Source organism: Pelophylax lessonae, assembly GCF_965119305.1.
Source record: "Pelophylax lessonae genome assembly, chromosome: 4".
In the NCBI taxonomy this organism is placed as follows: domain Eukaryota; kingdom Metazoa; phylum Chordata; class Amphibia; order Anura; family Ranidae; genus Pelophylax; species Pelophylax lessonae.
In genome coordinates this window covers 147,137,680-147,160,399 of record NC_138771.1, presented here as the reverse complement: position 1 = coordinate 147,160,399, position 22,720 = coordinate 147,137,680, and the positions used below count along the sequence as shown (strand labels likewise).

At 44.7% G+C, this 22,720-nt stretch overlaps 1 protein-coding gene across 2 annotated transcripts in view; it reads left to right on the top strand.

Moving 5' to 3' along the window:
• Positions 1 to 21,250: 21,250 nt before the first annotated feature.
• IMPDH1 (inosine monophosphate dehydrogenase 1) overlaps positions 21,251 to 22,720 on the top strand; it is a 260,089-nt gene continuing 258,619 nt past the window's right edge. For both annotated transcript variants that reach the window (XM_082254949.1, XM_082254948.1), the window contains exon 1: positions 21,251 to 21,679. In XM_082254949.1, the coding sequence (XP_082111075.1) occupies positions 21,456 to 21,679 (224 nt within the window). In that variant the 5' untranslated portion in view covers positions 21,251 to 21,455. The remainder of the gene's footprint in view (positions 21,680 to 22,720) is intronic.

Sequence of the window (22,720 nt, the reverse complement as noted above, 5' to 3'; positions counted from 1 at the left end):
GGTGGTCACTACAAAGGTAGCTGAGATATAGGCCCTGGTCGCAGAACAGCAGGAGGAGGTCTCTGTGCCCTCTCCTTGTTCTGACCCAGTGGACTCTACCTCTGTTTAGCCTCAGCAGCTGTCTTTGTTTGCCACAGGACGGCTGGCTGGGACTTGTTGTTCTGCCTCTAAGCCAGCACTGCAGATAGACCAGGCTCTCAAGCAACTCAGGAGTGGAGCTGATTGGCCCCCCTGCTGAGGAGAGTAAACAACCGTTTGACTGGGTCAGTGAGCAGATAGGTATGACAGGCCAACAGGCAGGAGGCCTGGAGACTGAAGGGGTTAAACAGCTGCTCATTGTGTCCAGTCAACCTCAAAGGCATGTATTGAAGGCGCCACTTGATCTGATCTGTAAAGGTCCCTGTGAGATCAGGAGGGCCAGGCCTGGAGTAACACACAATGGTCTGTGGCCTAACCTGATTCTTACACAACATCCTAGCACAGCACATGCCATGGGCAGAAGTAGTACACCTGAACTGGGAAAGACAGGTGTCCTGTTAGCGGTAGCTGACACTCAGGGAGTGGGCTTGGGCCTTCAGCTGAAACCACCCTTCTCCCTCCAGGTATCTATGCTGCTGGCAGTGCTCACAGCATGCCGCGTCAGAGATATTGGAGACCCTGGGAGGGCACACCATGACATCCACGAGGTGGGCACCTGGGTGTCTGCTCCCCCCATACCTGCGACCTCCCTTGTCTCACAGGAAGCGCAGGTAGATGGGGAAAAGATAACTGAAAGAAGGCTTTGTGGAGCCTTTAACAGGCTGAACGTCAGCCCGGCGATTGTGGCCTACCCCATGCCCAGGAACCATGAGGTGTCAAAGCAGCTGGCTGGTGCCCGCTGTCTAACCATCCTGAACCTGAGCAGGGGGCGTGGACCAAACCCTCTAACCCAGAAGGCTCAGGACAAGCCAGCCTTCACCACCCCATGTGGCTTGACTGCATCTAAGACAATGCTAGATGGGGTTGAGAACACATCAGACACCTACCTAAGGGTCATCTGTGATCTACGGGGAGGGGTTGAACCTTGTGCAGTGGCCTGCTTTAGGGGCCTGGTAGTGTTTGGCCCTGTCTGGGTGGAATCCCAAACAATCTGGCACGGCCTAGTTTGACAGTTCTGCACAGTAACTGTCAGATGGAAATGTCAGCGGTTTGGTACTGGGGACAGCAGGGAGAAGTAGGCACCCAGAGATCTGGAACTGAGGCTACCAGGACCTGGCCTACTCCTCAAACCAAAACATTGGTTACGTCATTCCTGGGTACAGCTGACTACAGGAGGATGCTGGGGTGCGACTATATTGGCTCAGCTGAACCTGTGACTGACCAACCCAACGGTACCCTGGTTAAAATGGCATCCTTGACGCCAGTGTGTCAGAAGGACCGTCCGGCCCTAAAGGAGGTACTGGCCAGTGCACCTGGGACATGGGTCCTGGAATTTAAACGCCCAGTCCCGGCACAACCTTATGCCACTGCCTTTGGGCCAGATGCAGCCCTGGGCCAGAGGGATGCGAAAGGAGAGGAAAATCTCATCCTCTACCTATGCAGTAAGGCACCTTTTAGGAAGTTAGCATATGCCATCCTTGAGCAGAGGTGTCTTGTGATCGTGTGGGGCCTCCAGAAGTTGCAGATGTACCTGTATGGACGGCACTTCACTGTGATCAATTCTCCCGCAATATGATTTCACCCTCCAGCATAAGAAAGGCAGCACCCATGGCAATGCTAATGGTTTTTTCCCGACAAGCCGAGCCCGCAGGAGTCGGTTGCGTCAGGAGGGAAATTGCGATCCCCTCCTATACACCCACAAAAGGGGGAGGTGTAATGATATCCTACACTGGATATCCTAAAAGCTGTCAAGCAACCATTTTGTTCAGCAACCATGTTGTTCAGAGCTCTGCCATGAGAGTTTACAAAGACACTCACTCACACAGCCCTCCTACCCTGCCTCCATTGATTAACTTAGGAATGTAGAGGCTTCAAAGAGCTGGCACTTCAAAGAACCCTTATCTCAAACACAGACAGAAATCCTAGCAGATGTCCAGTAAGGCTGGCCAGAGCTGTGTCGTAAATACCACAGCCCAGCTGTTAATTAGAGATGTAAAACATACATAACACCAATTCATAACTTTAAACACAAACAAGATGTGTCTCTAGAAAGTAAATATTTGGATGATATTCCCTGTTATTCATGTTTAGTATCTATTAAAGCCAAATGACATGCTGAGTTATAAACTAGCAGTTTAAAGAATGTAACTATTACATATTTCGAGATATGAATTATGTTATAAATCCGTCTATACGGGAGGTTCCTTGGTATTGCCTAAACCTTAGGGCCGCCCATGGACACTGTGTTTATTGGTCAGGGACCTCTGGTAACACCCCATGTGGTCTCAGAGAAAAAGAGAGAGGCAGATGGGGTTAGACAGTTCTCATGGTAACATCAAAGAAGAAATATCTATCAAGTTTGAGGACCGATCACCCTGGCTCAGCTTCTGAAATCTGATAAATACTCAGGACATTGAATGCAAGTATTTTCATTTCTCAATTCTATCTTAATTTTCTAAATTGCTGAATTATGTCGCTATCTCTTTGAAACACTTTTTTCTGTAAATATTTTATTGGCACCAATTTTAACCTTTTTTTTTATTAAACCTTATTTTGAAAAGTGTTAATCTTGTCCCTAAGCTCTTAATGCAAACTAACAACAAACCTGTCTCTTGAAGAGTGCTACTGTAAAGAATAAATCCTCTGAACATCCCTGTCTGCGGTGACAGTGCGTGTTACAGATGATTATTCTAAAGTCATAATTGGTATTTCTAAAATTACGAGCGCCCGCTGCGCTCCCAACGTAGCGGTGGTGGCAGTGAAAGGGTTAATTGCTTAATTAGCCCGGTGACAATCGCTCTCAGCCTGCTGGCATCTAGATTGTGGTCCCACAAGCTGGAAAATCTTTGTGCCGGGTGCAGCTGAGAGTGGTATTGTTACGCAAGTGACGGCAGGGTGTGGGATTGCCTGGTCCTTGATCACGAGTTAGTGAGAAGGGCAGGGATCTGATACCCACCACCGTCACACTGACAAACGTATATTTTTCTGCCAGGTTATGGCTCTTGCTCCTCAGATACCTTGATTTGTGCATAAATGTCAGAGTGGATTAACCATTTAAAAAGAGATCAATCCATCTCAGGGTCAGACCATCATAACCTGAAATTTTTAATAAAAATGTCTATGTATTGTTTTTCTGCGAAGATGGTCTCATAAAATTTAGTTTTTCTATTGCATGGGTCTAATGTCTGTCCACATGTGTAGGTCGCTTTGGATTTGTGTTTGGACTGCTGAGAATACCCCTAAGGAGCAATTTACACACCTTTTAGGGGTAGGTCCCAGTTCAGGTCTGTCCTTGACCAAGTCTTTCCAGATTCCTCAGATGATTGGATAGTACAACTTCCTCAGTGCAGGACTGTAGGTATGGTGGAACAACTCCACTCTTCCTCTGCTTCTACAGCAGTACCTTGATGACTTTCACAGTTTTGCTACATTCAAATCCTCGGTCTCATCTACGCAGTCCTCTGAAAAAAGTACACATCCATTTTTTTAGGTGGGAGGCTGCATGTTGTTCTGCAGCATCATTTTTTTTTTATTATTATTATTTTTTGTATCTTAGCAGTTTTTAGTGCACAGGTTTTCCTTGTAGCGTTAGTCCAAAATTTAGATCACACATCTTTTTTTGAACTTCCTCTTTTGGCATATTATTCTGTACCTTGATATATGAGATTTCTGCTCTATTAAAAATACTTATTTTAGTGTGCTCTCCCACCTACTTCTACACTCCTCACTGCTATGGAGTTCTTTTGCAATATTTGTATTGTGGTCTTTACCCTGCTTGACCACCTTTAAGTCTTGCCTCCTTCTATAGAAGTTTATGCTTTCCTACATACAGTATCTCACAGAAGTGAGTACACCCCTCACAGTTTTGTAAATATTTTATTCTAACTTTTCATGTGACAACACTGAAGAAATTACACTTTGCTACAATGTAAAGTAGTGAGTGTACAGCTTGTATAACAGTGTCAATTTGCTGTCCCCTCAAAAAAAAACAACACACAGCCATTAATGTTTAAACCACTGGCAACAAAAGTGAGTACACCCCTAAGTGATAATGTCCAAATTGGACCTAAAGTGTCAACATTTTCCAGCACTGCCTTAATCCTCTTGGGCAAGGAGTTCACCAGAGCTTCACAGGTTGCCACTGGAGTCCTCTTCCACTCCTCCATGACAACATCACAGAGCTGGTGGATGCTAGAGACCTTGCGCTCCTCCACCTTCTGTTTTGAGGATGCCCCACAGATGCTCAATAGGGCTCAGGTCTGGAGACATGCTTGGCCAGTCCATCACTTTCACCCTCAGCTTCTTTAGCAAGGCAGTGGTCATCTTGGAGGTGTGTTTGGGGTCGTTATCATGTTGGAATACTGCCCTGCAGCCCAGTCTCCAAAGTTAGGGGATCATGCTCTGCTGCAGTATGCCACAGTACATGTTGGCATTCATGGTTCCCTCAATGAACTGTAGCTCCCCAGTGCCGGAAGCACTCATGCAGCCCCAGACTATGACAATCCTACCACCATGCTTGACTGTAGACAAGACACACATGTCTGTGTACTCCTCACCTGGTTGCCACCCCACATGCTTGACACACTCTGAACCAAAAAAGTTTATCTTGGTCTCATCAGACCACAGGACATGGTTCCAGTAATCCATGTCCTTAGTCTGCTTGTATTCAGCAAACTGTTTGCAGGCTTTCTTGTGCATCATTTTTAGAAGAGGCTTCCTTCTGGGATGACAGCCATGCAGACCAATTTGATGCAATGTGCGGCGTATGGTCTGAGCACTGACTGGCTGACCCCCCACCTCATCAACCTCTGCAGCAATGCCAGCAGCACTCCTACGTCTGTTTCGCAAAGAAAACCTCTGATGCTGAGCATGTGTATTCAAGCTCTTTGGTCAACCATGGTGAGGCCTGTTCTGAGTGGACCCTGTCTTGTTAAACCGCTGCATGGTCTTGGCCACTGTGCTGCAGCTCAGTTTCAGGGTCATCACAATCTTCATATAGCCTAGACCATCTTTATGTAGAGCAACAATTCTTTTTTCAGATCCTCAGAGAGTTCTTTGCCATGAGGTGCCATGTTGAACTTCCAGTGACCAGTATGAGAGAGCGAGTGCGATAACACCAAATTTAACACACTTACTCCCCATTCACACCTGAGACCTTGTAACACTAAAGAGTCACATGACAATGGGGAGGTAAAATGGCTAATTGGGTCCAATTTGGATGTTTTCACTTAGGGGTGTACTCACTTTTGTTACCAGTGGGTTAGACATTAATGGCTGTGTGTTGAGTTATTTTGAGGGGACAGCAAATTTACACTGTTATACAAGCTGTACACTCACTACTTTACATTATAGAAAAGTGTAATTTCTTCAGTGTTGTCACATGAAAAGATAGAATAAAATATTTACAAAAATGTGAGGGGTGTACTCACTTTTGTGACATACTGTAAGTAGGAACATTTTCTATACTCCCTTACCCTTATCATGTGACACCAGATTCCTCAGTGTCCTCTGGTAATCTTTACATTTTACCCATGACACAAATCTTTGTATCCTCCTTGGTGCCTCCTGTTCATTGCTTCTCTTATTGGTATGCCTTACATTTTTTTCCCACTAAACAGAGTTAGTGTCTCACACCCTCACAGTTCCCACAAGAGGTTTGCTTTACCTTATCTTACTTGGGGTTCATCATACTTTTTCATATACTTTTGCCCTCCTTCCAGGATCTCCCTTCTTCTCCTGCTCCTCCATGTTTGATGTGCGCAGTAGTGTATGGTGCCTGGTTGGTGACAACGTTGTCACTAGATTTTTATGTTCATTTATAGTGGGACACTTTTAGATTGGGGTTGCTCAGGCATGATGTGATATTATCTATAATTGTGTTAAAGGAAATGTTATATGCTTACAGGAATTCCTTAAACCGTTTATGTTTCTTTATAATTATATTCAGTAAAAAAATTCTCTATTATCTGCCAGTACTCTTCCCCTTAGTGGGATTTTACACATTGGTTATTGGAACACAGTTCTTTTTCTGGATCCCTTTACATGTTTTATTCCTAAAACTCGCAAGGGGTTTTCTAACCCTTATTCCTCTGTGGTGGATTCTGCCCCTTACAGGCAAAAAATGTCTGATTCTTTAGAATAAGACTTTAGTGAGGCATCTTTGCAATGATTTTGAGTGTGAAGCATCAGGGTTTGATCTCATCTTGCTGTTACCTTTTAATTTCTTACACAGGCAACTTTCATATCCAGGGCTATCTCCTCGAGGATTACTCCCCTATCCAAGAACATTCTCTATATCATGGCTGGTTTATTTCTTATAGACACATCTTCTCCATAATAACTTCTTTCCATGAAGTTAGGGGTTTGGTTGACAGGTTTAGGCCGTACCCTAGTAACTTTCTTTGGATGAACAACTTAGTTATTATTCTAAGTTACTTTCTTGTTGATAAGTTGATTACATCTCTTTTTTCATTAAGGTGAAAGGTTGGTAATCCTTCATATTGTCAGTTAAGGGCTCCTCATTCATCTAGGTAGTGGTTTCCCCATTTGGGGATTATCTCTCTAATCTGGAATACTATGTTGATCCTGGTTAAGATTCCCTTGCAATGTACTTTTATATTTTGGTGGCAGTATAACCTGAGTATCTAATACTTACTACAGTTCTGTGTACCTCAACAGACTTCTCTTTACTGGTTTAATGGCTTCAATATTTTCAGAGAAATATGCCTAAACAAGTATGCAGATTAGGAGTTCTACTCCAGTTTTGAATTTTCAATCTGCATACTTGTACTTGATCAGTGATTTCAAAAATATGGAAGCAGAAGACAACCAAGCAACTAGTGTTCTAGAGGGAGCTTGCTAACTGCAGTCCATGTACCTCTCTCAGTACAGTATTTGAACTATTGAAAGCCTCAATTTTTTTGTGAAAAGCTATTTTGTCTCCTGAATCTATATTTTATTTCCACTTAAAATGGCCGTATTTTCTGTTTTCTTCAACAGACACAGTCTCATGTTTGTGGCATTTTAGAGAACAAAAATCTGTTCAATAATCTTGATTTGACTCCATTGATAGAGGTGAGGTTCAGCTTTGCACTACCACTGGTTCTTGGGTAATCCTGTATGTTCCATATTCCTAGATCAAGCAAACCAATGCATTAATTTGCCAACCAAATTCTTTGTAATCATAATGCACTGTCTGGCCTTTGAACTTATGTCAGATGGCTTAAATCAAATCACTTGCAAAGGCAATATAATAATTAGGCATTGGACGTTTAGGAACTATAGATACACAGCGGGTAAAAAAGGTAAAGAACACATCACCATTTTTCTAGGTAAATATATTTCTAAAGGTGCTATTGACATGAAATGTTCACCATATGTCAGTAAGAACCCATATAATCCATACATACAAAGAAACCAAAACAAATAAGTTCAGAAATTAAGTTATGTGTAATAAAATGGAATGACACAGGGAAAAAGTATTCAACAGGCTAACTAATATGTAATTAATACTTTGTTCAAAATTCTTTGTTGGTAATGACAGTTTCAAATCTTGAAGTTTCTGCGGGCCCCTTCTATGAACTTTAGTTCTTTTTATAGATTCTCTATTGGATTCCCAAGTCAAGAGATTGGCTGGGCCATTCTAGCAGCTTTATTCTCCAATTGAGAGTTTCATTGGCTTTGTGTTTGGGATCATTGTCTTGCTGAAATGTCCACCATCGTTTCATCTTCACCATCCTGGTAGATGGCAGCAGATTTTTATCAAGAATGTATTGGTACATTTTTACATTCATCCTTCCCTCAATGATATAAAGTTTGCCAGTACCGTATGCTAAAAAACAGCCCCACACCATGATGTTCCCACCTCCCTCCAAATTTCACTGTTGGGATGGTGTTTTTGGGGAGATGTGCAGTGCCTTTTGACCTCCAAACATGGTGTGTATTATGGCATCCAAAGAGTTGAATTTTGGTCTCATCTGACCAAGCTATATTCTCCCAGTATCGACTAAATGTTGTGCAGCAAACTTTAAATGAGCTTCAACATGCTTTTCTTCAGCAATTGAGTCTTGTAAGGTGAGCGTGCATACACACCATAGCAGTTGAGTGTATTATTTATTGTTTTCTTTGAAACAATTGTACCTGCTAATTTCAGGTCTTTCTGAAGCTCTCCACAAGTGGTCCTTTGCTCTTGGACAACTCTTCTGATAATTATTCTCACTCCTCTGTCAGAAATCTTGAAAGCATTACCTGATCATGGCTGGTTTATGGTGAAATTATGTTCTTTCCACTTCTGGATTATGGCCCCAACAGTGCTCACTGGAACATTCAGAAGTTTAGAAATCCTTCTGTAACCAATGCCATCAGTATGTTTTGCAACAATAAGGTTGCAAAGATATTGAGATAGCTCTTTGCATTTACCCATTATGAGATGTTTCTGGTGACACCTTAGTAATGAGACACCTTTTTATAGGCCATCAGTTGAGAATGAACCAGCTGATATTAATTTGCACTGACAAGGAACAGGATTGCTTTGCAATTACTAATAGAATTCAGCTGGTGTCTTGGATTTCCATGCCTTTTTGCACCTCCCTTTCTTCATGTGCTCAATACTTTTTACCTATGTCATTCCATTTTATTACACATGACTTAATTTCTGAACGTATTTTTTTTTTTCAGTTTTTTTGTATTTACGGATTGCATGGGTTGTTACTGACATGTGGTGAAAATATATTGTCAATAGCACCTTTAGAAATATATCTACCTAGAAAAATGGTGGCGTGTTTAATACTTATTTTACCCGCTGTGTATAATTATTTAATTTTTTTTTTCTTTAGAAACAGCTGTATTTTTAAATCGTCTCTGTAGGTGATTTGACTTTAGTTGGGGAGCTTTCTGTGCACTCCGTTTTGACATTTTATTAAACGGTTAAGATATTATTGTGTGGCACTGTGAAAAATAAGCTTACAAACTATATTATTTAACTGTCTTTTAGTGGCCAATTTGTACAAAGTGAGGACTTTATTAGTTTTATTTTTTTTTAGAGTACAATTTTCTTATGACTTTTATATCAGTCATGGCTGCTACTTCTATCATTTAGTTCAGGCCTATTACAACTTGATAACAAAAAAGTGTCAAAGTCCAAACAACCTATAAAAGCTTTTTTTTTTTTCAAGTTGAAATAAATCAGATTAGTTAATGACAACTACAGAAATTAAGTCACTAAGTCGCTGTGCTAGCTTACAAAGGGTTAAACCCAGCAAGGTGTATTCCACCCCATGGAATTATTGCTTTTATTTACAATTTACAGTTATACAGAACACCGGGAGTACAGCTATCCTTATATTCCCCGCACTATAGCAAGAGAGACTGGCTGCCTCTCCCTTCCACTGTTCATTCACAGAGGGCTTTACAAAGCCTCCCATGACTGGACAAGAGGAGAAGAGGGACAGGCAGAGCTGTAGAATCTAGAAGTATAGTGATAGCTGTACTCCCAGTGCTCAGCAAAAGGTGAAATACACCTCCGTAGACCTAACCTATTTTAAGAAAGCACATTTTAAATAGTGACCTAATTTCTATATGTTCTTCTTTAAATGTAAATTTAAAAAATGAATTACACAACTAAAATAGGTGATGCAAGAATACAGTGTTGCTGGCGCTGTGGCGCAGTCAATGAAAGTCATACTATTTTGTAACACTATATACAGTTTAAAAGCATCTCCAACTGGTGTTTTTTACCATGTTACCCCTGGGGTCACATTAAAAGGACCCTCTCCCTGCTGTATAATTTTTATTACATTTTTTTTAAATGCTTTTTTAAATGTCTCCCATGGCAGAGCTCAGATTTTTTACACTAACTTGCCTATTAGTCTTAAAAATCAACAGAATAAAAACAGTAATCAATTAAAAAAAAATGCTAGGATAGGAGTAGGTAGGATTTTTCTGACAGACGAGACCATAATTGTCTTTTCTCTCAAAAATGCTTCTTTCTTCCTGCCTGTCAGCAATAATGTACACTGAGCCGCGCATGTGCAGCTCAGCATACATTTATGCACCTCTCTGTGCTGTGATGCAGTGGCGGCCGGTTTGTTTGGGGCGCAGGGGCGCCGCCCCCCCATCCATGCGTCCGGCCCCCTAATCTGCATGCAGGGGCGCCAGACGCATGGAGTTCAATGGGGATTTTTTTTTTGCATCACCTGATCAGAGCCAGAGGCTTTAATAGGGCGATACAAAGGATGAACCCGGGGCGCAGAGCAGTGCATCCCGAGCCCACCCATTGTGTGACAATAGCGAATGAAAATTCGCTATTGTCACACCGATCCTCCTCCTGGCCAATCAGGAAGCGCGTCCGATACGCGCTTCCTGATTGGCTGCAAGGAGGAGGAGGCGGGAGCGGAAGGACTGGAGGAGACACGCCGCCGGGACCAAGGAGAAGCTGCCATTCAGGGGACTGAGGAGAAGCCGATCACCACCGCTGCTGCTCCAGGTAAGTAAGGGGGCACGCACGCTGATCTCTGCATTGGGGGCATGTATGCTGGTCACTACATTGGGGGCACGCACACGCTGATCTCTGCATTGGAGGCATGTATGCTGGTCACTACATTGGGGGCACGCACGCTGATCTCTGCATTGGGGGCATGTATGCTGGTCACTACATTGGGGGCACGCACGCTGATCTCTGCATTGGGGGCATGTATGCTGGTCACTACATTTGGGGCATGTATGCTGGTCACTACATTGGGGGCACGCACGCTGATCTCTGCACTGGGGGCATGTATGCTGGTCACTACATTGGGGTCATGTATGCTGGTCACTACATTGGGGGCACGCATGCTGATCTCTGCACTGGGGGCATGTATGCTGGTCACTACATTGGGGTCATGTATGCTGGTCACTACATTGGGGGCATGTATGCTGGTCACTACATTGGGGGCATGTATGCTGGTCACTACACTGGGTACATGTACGCTGGTCACTACATTGGGGGCATGTACGCTGGTCACTACATTGGGGGCATGTATGCTGGTCACTACATTGGGGGCATGTATACTGGTCACTGCATTGGGGGCATGTATACTGGTCACTGCATTGGGGGCATGTATGCTGGTCACTACATTGGGGGCATGTACGCTGGTCACTACATTGGGGGCATGTATGCTGGTCACTACATTGGGGGCATGTATGCTGGTCTCTACATTGGGGGCATGTACGCTGGTCACTACATTGGGGGCATGTATGCTGGTCACTGCATTGGGGGCATATACGCTGGTCACTGCATTGGGGGCATGTATGCTGGTCACTGCATTGGGGGCATGTACGCTGGTCACTGCATTGGGGGCATGTACGCTGGTCACTGCATTGGGGGCATGTACGCTTATCTCTGCATTGGGGGGAATGGTATGCTGGTCACTGCATTGAAGTGGGCCTGTATGCTGATCTCTGCATTGGGGGCATGTACGCTGATCTCTGCATTGAAGGGGGCATGTACGCTGGTCACTGCATTGAAGGGGGCATGTACGCTGGTCACTGCATTGAAAGGGGTCACGCTGGTCACTGTGCATTGAAAGGGGGCACGCTGGTCACTGTGCATTGAAAAGGGGCACGCTGGTCTCTCTGCATTGAAAGGGGGCATGCTGATCTTTTTGCCGCAAAGCAATGCCTATTACATTTTTCTGTTTGCGCCCCCCCCCCCCCCCCAAAAAAACATTTTGAGCACCAGCCGCCACTGCTGTGATGATGTTATTCCTGTGCACATGCATGGGAGTGATGTCATCATTGCCTGGCCAGTCAAGCAGCCATAGAGTCCAAACCCAGCAGGAAGAAAATGGAAGCGACCATGACCAACGTGAGGGCTGACAGAGCAGCACTGGAGGGGATCTTTGGCACGTAAGTTTGCCATATGGCTAACACTTCCTGGAGGCCCATTTAAAAAAAATGTGAAGTTTAATTTTACTTTAAAGTATAATTATGGGATATACCTACAATCCTAAAAATGCTTCCTTACCCCTCCTAATACCTAATGACTAACCTGTGAAAGAAAGATGATGCCTCTCCGATCCGGTCACGTGGCTCCCTTGTGTCAGCCAGCGCTGGCTGCAGGGGAGAGAAAAGAGAGGTCAACAATGGCTGGCAATTCCTGGGAACAGTGATATCAACCCCCAGATAGAAAATAATTGTGATGCAAGTTTGAAAATGAATGTCTAAGGTCTTGACAGACTTGCCAGACTTCACAAGTTTGTTACACAACTGCAGCAAGTCCACACTGCATGACTCCAGATCAATTTTCTTTGCAAACATTCTGAAAGTCTGCTGCAAGTTCTGGTTCAGTTATGTTGTGCAATAGTCATCCCACCACAGGGGTCACTGTGGCTGAATTTTCATGCTGTAGACTTGCAGAGATTTTGCTGTAGACACACCACTGCAACTTTGCTCTTGCTATAGACTTGCCACGCAAATTTACTACAAATTGGAAAAGTGTCATGCTTCAAGTGATCTGCAAGTGTACAAATTGCCAGTGAAAATGTGCAGAAAGATAACAAGACTTACAATTCAACATTGCCACATTTTTGTGAGAAGTTATCCTTGCTATCTGGGCCATAGGCCATAGACTCATCCATTGTATGCACTCCCTCCTCTGCCCTGCAGCCGCCACTTGCTGACACAGAGGAGCTGTATCATGTGACCAGACCGGAAAAGCCTGAAAATAATTTTTTTTTTACATATGTTAGTAAGAGAATGTGTTAATAGATTGAAGGAGCACTTTTAAGATTATTTTTTTTATTTATTGCAGCTACCTATATAACATCATCAATTTACATATTTATTATATATTCACATCTGTCCCTGCCTTCAAGAGTTTACAATCTAAAGTTCTAACTCATACTAGGGCCAATTTAGGTAGAAGCCAATTAACCTACCAGCATGTCTATGGAGTGTGCTGCTTTGGAAACCTAAAGTAAAGACAAAAAGAGTAAGTTCTAATTTTTAGGTGCAGAAATTAATATTGTCTTTGTATGTTCAGAAAACCAAAACATCTGCATGTCACTTTCATTTTGCATACAATTGATGCCCAAATTAATAAGGATATCAGTGCATTTTTTTTTCTCGTGGTTGATTGTGTGGGCAGGGCCCCAGTGCACTGCATTGCCCGGGGGCCTATAATGCTCTTGGGATGGCACTGACACTCCGCACTCCTCTCCTGCACATACTACCCACCGCCATACACTCTGCACTCCTCTCCTGCACATACTACCCACTAGTGATCGACCGATATCGGTTTTTCGTTGCTGATACCGATATTTTGGCCATTACATATCGGTATGGGCCGATATTTTGAACATTTAAAGTTATGCAAAATAAACACAAATTTTGACACAAATCTGTTACTGAACATGTTAATATTTATTTATAAACATTTTTAAACATTAAGGGCTCGTTCTTCACACCTTAACTGCATGAAAACTGATAGGAAAACTGCACTTGCAGGGACATCAGAAATTCACTTCATCTGATTGTGAATGATGCATAAACTGCTGCAGTAGTGCAATGTTTTTAAATCATTACTGCAGTGCAGTCAGTGCAAAACTGCTAGAGAAAAAGCTAGACAAACAGCTAGACAGTGGATTGGAGTCAGTGGACTACCGCTGCAGTAGTGCACTCACTGCAATGATTTTAAATCACTTCTGCAGTCAGTGCAAAATTGCTAGAAAAAAAGCTAGACAACAGCTACCAGTGGATTGGACTGGAGTCAGTGGACTACTGCTGCAGTATTGCACTCACTGCAACTACTGCAGTCAGTGCAAAACTGCTAGAAAAAAAGCTAGACAAAAGCTAGACAGTGGATTAGACTGGAGTCAGTGGACTACTGCTGCAGTAGTGCCCTCACTGCAATGATTTTCTGCAGTCAGTGCAAAACTGCTAGAAAAAAAGCTAGACAAATGCTAGACAGTGGATTGGAGTGGACACTAGTACTACTACACTTTTCAATACTCCCAGTTAAATAGAACAATATTATACTGTAGAAAGCATAACATTTCAGCATGTTTGTGTTCACCTGTTAAATGGCTTCTGTTTTTTTCATATAATGCTGCCACTTCATTAACATGCTCACTTGGTACGGGAGGAGAGAAGGACAGAGGAGCAGAGAGAGAGAGAGAGGTATCTTCTAGCATGGGAAGCAAGTCTTTTGTAGCGTGCCTCATTTTCTTTCCACCACTGAAGAGGATCACCACTTCTTCTGTCAATTACTGGTTCCTTCAAATAGAGATTAATTTCATCATCCAGGCTCATTATTTCAGATTCAGAAGAATCCTCCGCATGAGGCCCCAATAAAACACTGAAAATGTAATGATCAATTTGACCGCGATGAAGAAGATTCTCTTCTGTTTGTTGTCATCTTTTTGGACATTTTTCTGTTTTTGCAGCATGCTGCTCTTTCAGATTATAAAAATGCTGTTCTGGACTTGTCTTTTCAGCAGTAACCTCCTGCACCTCCTGTTGAATATCTTCTGTCAGCCATTGTTTTGCCTTGGCCTTTACATCATCAGAAGGGAAAGCATTATTCTTCGAGGATTAAAAAAGTCTTGCCAGCACAACATTTTTAATCTCTTCATGCTTCTCAAAACCTATATCAATCAAAGCTCTCTGGCTTGACAGACCATCATTTGAAAGTTGGAGGGTGTTGTGTGCCATGACACTGAGGTCTGACATATCAGCAAGCATTCCTTTGCACATGTTTGCTCCGCTGTCTCGAAGGAGCACAAGCATCACTCGGTCTTTGTTGCTTCCCCAGTCTTCAAGCATGCCTAGAAACATTTCTCTACTGTACTCAGTGTGGGATCCTTGCATCACTTTTGTATTCAACACCAATTGCCTTTTTGTCCATCCGCTGGCATGTATCATTAGTGACTCTGTTTGACCTGACCAGCAGTCAGTCGTGAATGAGAGTGAGTTGCCAGCATTCTCTGGTTGCAGCATAGCCTTTACTTTCTGAACGACCTTTTGGTGATTCTTTCCCAGCATTTCAGTTCGATAATACTTCTCACTCTTCAGTGTGTACCTTGGCTCAAGTATGGACATCAACCGCTTAAATCCTGAGTCAGACACCATTGTAAATGGCTGGTTATCAGTGACCATCATCTCTATGATTACTCTGTCCAGCAGTTGAGATCTTCCCTCTGAATCTAGACAGTGATACCTGTTTTTTTTTTTCTGAAACATATCTGTTATTGTTGCCTGGGATAGTGGAGGAGGTATTTCAAAATCACATATTATATATATAATAATATATTATATATATAATAATATAATATTAATTTTTTTTTCTGTGCTGCATTATATAATTCAATATGATGAACTCTTAGATGGGCCCAAAGATTTGACATATTTTTGTTTTTTGCAGTTACTGATCCCATGCTTATATTGTTTGTGCATGTGTTGCACACTGCTGCTTTTCCTGGAGATGGTTGAGAAGAGAAATAGTCCCAGACCACACTTTTACTTTTTCTGTCTTCATCTATCTCCATTGCAATTTGAAAGAGATAATAAGGTTAAAAAAATGGCTGTCTGGCTGCTGGCACCCTGCCCTGCTGTGGGTGGCTTTCTGGCACCCTTTTGTGGGTCGGTGGCTGACGCCTGGCAGTGTGGGTGGCTGGCTGGCACCCTGTTTTGGGTCGGTGGCTGACGCCTGACAGTGTGGGTGGCTTGCTGGCACCCTGTTGTGGGGTGGCTGGCTGCTGTCACCCTGTTGTGGGTTGATGTCTGACGCCCGGCAGTGTGGGTGGCTGGCTGGCACCCTGTTGTGGGTCGGTGGCTGATGTCTGGCAGTGTGGGTGGCTGGCTGGCACCCTGTTGTGGGTCGGTGGCTGATGCCTGGCAGTGTGGGTGGCTTGCTGGCACCCTGTTGTGGGGTGGCTGGCTGCTGTCTCCCTATTGTGGGTCGGTGGCTGATGCCTGGCAGTGTGGATGACTGGCTGGCACCCTGTTGTGGGTCAGTGGCTGACACCTGGCAGTGTGGGTGGCTGGCTGGCACCCTGTTGTGGGTCAGTGGCTGACGCCTGGCAGTGTGGGTGGCTTGCTGGCACCCTGTTGTGGGTGGCTGGCTTGGTGTCACCCTGCTGTGTCTGGCTGGCTTGGTGGAACACTTTGGTGGGTGGCTGGCTTGGTGTCACCCTGTTGTGGGTGGCTGGCTTGCTGGAACACTGTGGTGGGTGGCTGGCTGGCTTGGTGTCACCCTGTGGTGGGTGGCTGGCTGGCTTGGTGTCACCCTGTGGTGGGTGGCTGGCTTGCTGGAACACTGTGGTGGGTGGATGGCTTGGTGTCACCCTTTTGTGGGTGGCTGGCTTGGTGGAACACTTTGGTGGGTGGCTGGCTTGCTGGAACACTGTGGTGGGTAGCTGGCTTGGTGTCACCCTATTGTAGGTGGCTGGCTTGGTGTCACCCTGTTGTGGTGGCTGGCTTGCTGGAACACTGTGGTGGGTGGCTGGCTGGCTTGATGTCACCCTGTTGTGGGTGGCTGGCGTTCTGGAACACTGTGGTGGGTGGGTAGCTTGGTGTCACCCTGTTGTGGGTGGCTGGCTTGGTGTCACCCTGTGGTGGGTGGCTGGCTTGCTGGAACACTGTGGTGGGTGGCTGGCTTGGTGTCACTCACCCTGGCCTGTTGTGGGTGGCTGGCTTGCTGGAACACTGTGGTGGTGGCCGGCTTGGTGTCACCCTGTTGTGGGTGGCTGGCTTGGTGTCACCCTGTTGTGGGTGGCTGACTTGGTGTCACTCACCCTGGCCTGTTGTGGGGGGCTGGCTTGCTGGAACACTGCGGTGGGTGGCTGGCTTGGAGTCACCCTGTGAGTGCCTGGCTTGGTGGAACCTTGTTGTGGGTCGATGGCTGGCGGCTGGCACCCTGCTGTGGCTGGCTGGCACCCTGGTGGGTGGGTGGCTGAGGCCAGGGCCTGTGGGTGGCTGGCTGGCACCGTGACCAGACTGCAGCTGGCTGCATACAAGGCTGTCCGAGGCGTGGGAGGCAGTCTTGGAAGGCAGAACATGTGCAGCGCGCCGGAGAATGGCGTAGGAGGCGGTCTTAGAAGGCAGAACATGTGCAGCGCACCGGAGTATGACATCACATGTGCGCCGCGCACAATATCGGCAATATTGGTAACTTCCGGGGCCAATTCCGATATATCGGGGAAAGTGCATATCAGCCCTCGATATATCAGTGTTGCCGATAATTGGTCGATCCCTACTACCAACCGCCATACACTCCACACCCCTCTCCCTGCACATACTACCCACCTCCATAAACTCCACACCCCTCTGCATGCACATAATGCCCACCACCATACACTCCATATTCCTCTTCTGCACATACTACCCACCACCATACACTCCATACTCCTCTTCTGCACATACTACCCAACACCATACACTACATACTCCTCTTCTGCACATAATACTCATCACCATACACTCCGCACACTTCTTCTGCACAAACTACCCTCTCCTGCACTGTACATTGCCTATTTAACAATACTGCATTCTGCGATAAGTACACTTACTCTGCATGTAAGTAATCTCAGACTCGAATAAACCACACCCCTTTAAGCCACGGCCAATATTTAGGGCAATTTAAGCCATGCCTACATTTCACCACGGCACGCCTAGCGCAACACATTTTTTTTTTATCATTGCCTAGGGCCCACTTTTTATCTTGCACACGGGCCCACTCATTTAATGATACGCCCCTGATTAAGGCGTAAGGCCCCTTTCACATGAACTTTCTGATCAGGTCCACCTGTCTGGGGCAGCAGATGTCAGTGGTGACATGTCCGCTGACACCTGCTGCTATCCGATCCTGTCAGTGAAATCCAGACAGATGTTAACCCTATTTTCCATCCGTCTGGAGGATCGGATGAAAATGGACAGGTGGTCCATTTTCATCTGATCCCCCCATAGAGGAGAGCGGGGCTCTGACAGGTCTGTCTCTGCACAGAGAGCAGAGATGGACCTGTCATCAAAACGGAGTCCGCTGGGTTGAAAGCCCATGTGAAAGGAACCTAACTCCAATTTTGTTGAGAAAAAAACATTCCCGTGTGGGTAATCTATGAACATTGCAGAGATTATAACAACCTTTGATGCAGATTCCTACCTTTTGTTATTCTGAAGAAATCACAGTTTGTTCCTCTGTTCCCCTGTGCTGAGTGGGTCTCTGGGAGTGGTTTCATAATTATCAATCAACTGTGCAGCTGCAGAGCACTAATGAGGAAATCTGCTGTGTCTTCATCCCTTTAGACATGTTCCTATTGGGAGCATCTCACCAAAAATGACATTTTTGTTCCAAGGGATGCCTGAAATCTAACTTGTATCTTAAGCCCCGTACACACGCAACGATTATCGGCCGACCGATCGTCCGTCTTTTGTCCAGAGTTGTGTTTTTTTGGTTGGAATGTGTCTAGACTGCACACGAATTTTCTCGCCCAACAAAATTCTACTTCAGAAGTGATGTCATGTGTTGGTTTGCTTTCTTTGTGTTCTTTCTTCGCTGAGCATGCCCAGACTTGCTCATCAGATTTTTCCCTGTCGAAATCTGTACTGACTGCACGAAAATCGGCCGTTGTGTTGACGGCCAACAAAAATTTTATAGTCTGCACACCAGATTTTTTTCGGCCGAAAAGTCGGAGTTGGTTGTCGGAAGCATCATACTAACAAGCCGAAAATCGGCAGATCAGTCGTCGGACGAAAATTCCCTGCCAATTTTCGACGAGTGTGTACGGGGCTTTAGGCAGACTTCTGGGAAAATTGGTGAGCCAATCACACAAGCAGGAAATTATATTTCTGGGGTGTGGTCAGTACACATTCTGTGTACAGAACACCTCCAGGTAGCCATATTGAAAAGGAAAGGTATTTTGTAATATGATTCAATCACACTATGACTTGTGCTACAATTATATACACTTTATTATTTTTTTCTTTATTTGCAATTTTTTTTTCCCACGAAAGTGGAGTTACTCTAAGGTAAAAAAAACCTTCTGACTTTACAACCACTTTAGGAACAAACCTACAGAATTTATCTTATTTGTAACAGGACAGCCTGTACTTCCCTGAGAATCTAACCTAGGTAGTTTTGCTCATCTCTAATATTTATTTATTTCAGGTACTTATAAAGTGCTGTCAATTTACGTATTTACATATACAGTACATTGTACATTCACATCAGTCCCTACCCTCAAGGAGCTTACAATCTAAGGTCCCTAACTCACATTTATACATACACATAGTAGGGCCAGTTTGGACAAGATCCAATTAACCTACTAGCATGTCTTTGGAGGGTGGGAGGAAACTGGAGTACCCGGAGGAAACCTACGCAGGCACAGGGAGAACATGCAAACTGCAGGCAGATAGTGTCATGGTTGGGAGCAGTGACCCTTTTGCTGCTAGGCAAAAGTGCTAGCCACTATGCCACTGTGCCATCACTATAGTTATTTTCAGTGGTGGCTGGTGCTCCATAGGCCGGGGGGGTGGCAGACGGACCACACCATACCCCCCAGGACCAGACCAGCTCCAGCCCGCACACCTAACACCCCCCCCTGTCGCCGGCTCACTCACCCTGGGCAGACAGCACCAGCGGCTTCCCCTCAGTCTCCTCCGTGGGCTTCCCCTGTGTCTCCTCCCTCCTCCTCCTCCTCCTCGGCCAATAGCATGGCCTCTCCTTTCGGCCAATTGGGAAACGGGTCTCAGGACCCGCTTCCTGATTGGCCAGGAGGAGAATCAGTGTGGCAAGAGCGAATATTAATTCGCTATTGTCACACAACTGGGTGGGCTCAGGGCGTAGTGCTCTGCGCCCCGAGCCCACCCTTTTTTGAAGCCTATTAGATCTGGCTCTAATCACGTGCTTCAAATAAAAAAAAACCCCATTGGAATCCATGCGTCCGGCACCCTACCTGTAGATTAGGGGGCGGAACGCATAGATAGGGGGGGGCGGCGCCCCTGCTCCCCCAATAAACGGGCCGCCACTGGTTATTTTATGTGTTCACTCCCCCTGGGCAGACAGTAGCGTCTTCCCCCTCAGTCTCCTCCGTGGGCTTTCCCTGTATCTCCTCACTCCTCCTCCTTGGCCAATAGCATGGCCTTTCCTTTCGGCCAATCGGGAAGCGGGTCTCAGGACCCGCTTCCTGATTGGCCAGGAGGAGAATCAGAGTGGCAATAGCGAATATTCATTCGCTATCGTCACACAACTGGGTGGGCTCAGGGTGCAGTGCTCTGCGCCCTGAGCCCACCCTTTTTTGAAGCCTATTAGAGCCTCTGGCTCTAATCACGTGCTTAAAAAAAAAAAATAAAAAACATTGGAATCCATGCGTGCGGTGCCCCTACCTGTACATATGGGGGCCGAACGCATAGATCGGGGGGCGGCACTCCTGCTCCCCCAATGGACGGGCCGCCACTGGTTATTTTATGTGTTTTTGTTATGCAAATAATCACTCAGGATCACATCATGTTCTTTTAATAATGTACATTCTTGTCTGTAGATCTGGGTGTGATGCTTTAAGGTTAGCCACCTATAATTCTGTTCTTTGTAAAGTCAAAGACACAAGATTCAAACTAAATAATGCAATGCTACCAAACCTCCTTCTTTCATACCTGCTAATAATTTGTCACAAATCTAGGCATTTATAAATAATTTGTGTGAACCTGTATATATACGGTATGTAAAAAATGCAGTCACTCAAGATCGCTATTACACAAGCTAAAGGAAAGTGAGAATACAATGTATTGAAAAGCAGCTGTTCTAAGCTGTAGAATGACTTTTAAGTAAATGTGCTCAAACCTTTCTTATCAGGGATGCCTGTTGTTCTGCACATAAAGCTTTCAGCAAGCAACATGCTCACATCAGCATGAACTGGGCAGCCTGGGTCCTTTGATAAAGGTGCCCAGAAGAAGGAAGGACACAGCACTTCATGGTCCCTGGTGAAACACCAACAATCTGTCCTCTGGGTGGAGACAGCTCCTGGAGACAGGCACACGTAGGGAGGAAAGGGGGCAGGGAAATCTGCAAGTGTGCAAATTCCCCAGCTATCAGGATGTTAAATACTCCGATCCTCTTTGACAGATACTGCACAGCTCAGGGAAGCCAGCCTTCTGTCTGCACTGCTTGAGTTCAGCACCAAGGGCAACCTGTCTTAAAACTTAAAGGGCATTCACATAACAAGACTGAGCAGATCTGCTCATCAAACTACTTGTGGCAGCCTGCACAGGATGTTTTGGTGATTGCTTGGAACAATTGTTTGTTCTTCAATTATTCTTGCACAGCAGCATACCTTGCCACCTTGCTGGGTATGGATGGGTACAGGTATGACGGGGATGCTCAGCAAGGACTTTATGACTATCGACTAATTGTAGGGGATGTAAAGGAGCCCCCGCTTTCCCCAACTCATTCTTCACAGAGACGTTCCCTGCTTAATGGCTGCTCACCTGTGCACAGTGGGCATCTTCATGGGCATGAGACAGCAGCTCAGAGGTACAGTGCTACCAGACTACAGGCTGGGTATGAACCCGAGAGGTAAGCAGGACTAGGAGGAAATAAGTTTCCTTTTATCTTTTCCTTTAGTTACTTAATTGCCCAGTTAGTGCAGTAGAAGTAAGTAGGCTGTGGCATTTATACCTATTTAATATTTTTGTGGTTATTATTACTCAAACTTAAAGGAGGTTCACTGGGAGTTCTACGAGTTAACTGGTTTTAGTTACGTCTATCATCATCACACTTTTCTCTCCTAGACATCAAATGTGCGCTTTAAATTTCATTTTTTTATGAAAATAACATTTGTTCAATAAAAAGAAAGAGGTTGGTTAAAAAAATAAATAGTTTGTATACCATAACCATAATTTTTGAGTTTTCCTATGAAAATAATATTTCTTCAGTAAAAAGAAAGAAGTTTGTTTAAATAAATCAAGTGTTTTTTTTTACCATAACTTTTGAGTTTTTGTATGAAAATAATGTTTCTTAGCTAGAAAGAAGGAAATCTGGTTTAATTATCAGGTGCTTATTTATCATAACTTTAGAGTGCTGATTGGATTCTAGGCCATGAAGATGAATGCTTTGCAATCACAGTATAAATTAGAATAGATTATCTTTAATGCACCTTGTTAGTGCTTAGAACTTGTCAGTAAAGCTTGGAGAGTTTTAGGTCTGTTCACCGTTTAGCATTTCTCAGCTGTGATACCCCGAAAACGGTAGCAGTGCATGCTTTCAATACTGCTTCACAGAAGAAAAAAATATTTACCAACTAAGCTGTGCTTTTTCCAGAATACAGTATCTATAAAATAAGCACATCTAAAGTCAAATCTTTCTTTATATTTTGGTATACAGTGGGGAAGTGCTGAAATCCGTGGCAGGATTTTAATATTGTCTGTGTCACCACCGGGAAAATTCACCTACTGTATTTGACTTGGTGACCATTGTCACTGCGACAGAAGGTGATGGGAAAATCATATTTTTTACAGTTGCCAGTGGAACAGGAATAGATGGGAAATCTTCCAATGGGGACATCTGTGCCTATCTCTTTGGAAAGATTCTAGTTGTGTTTCCAGGGCAGGAGGTGAG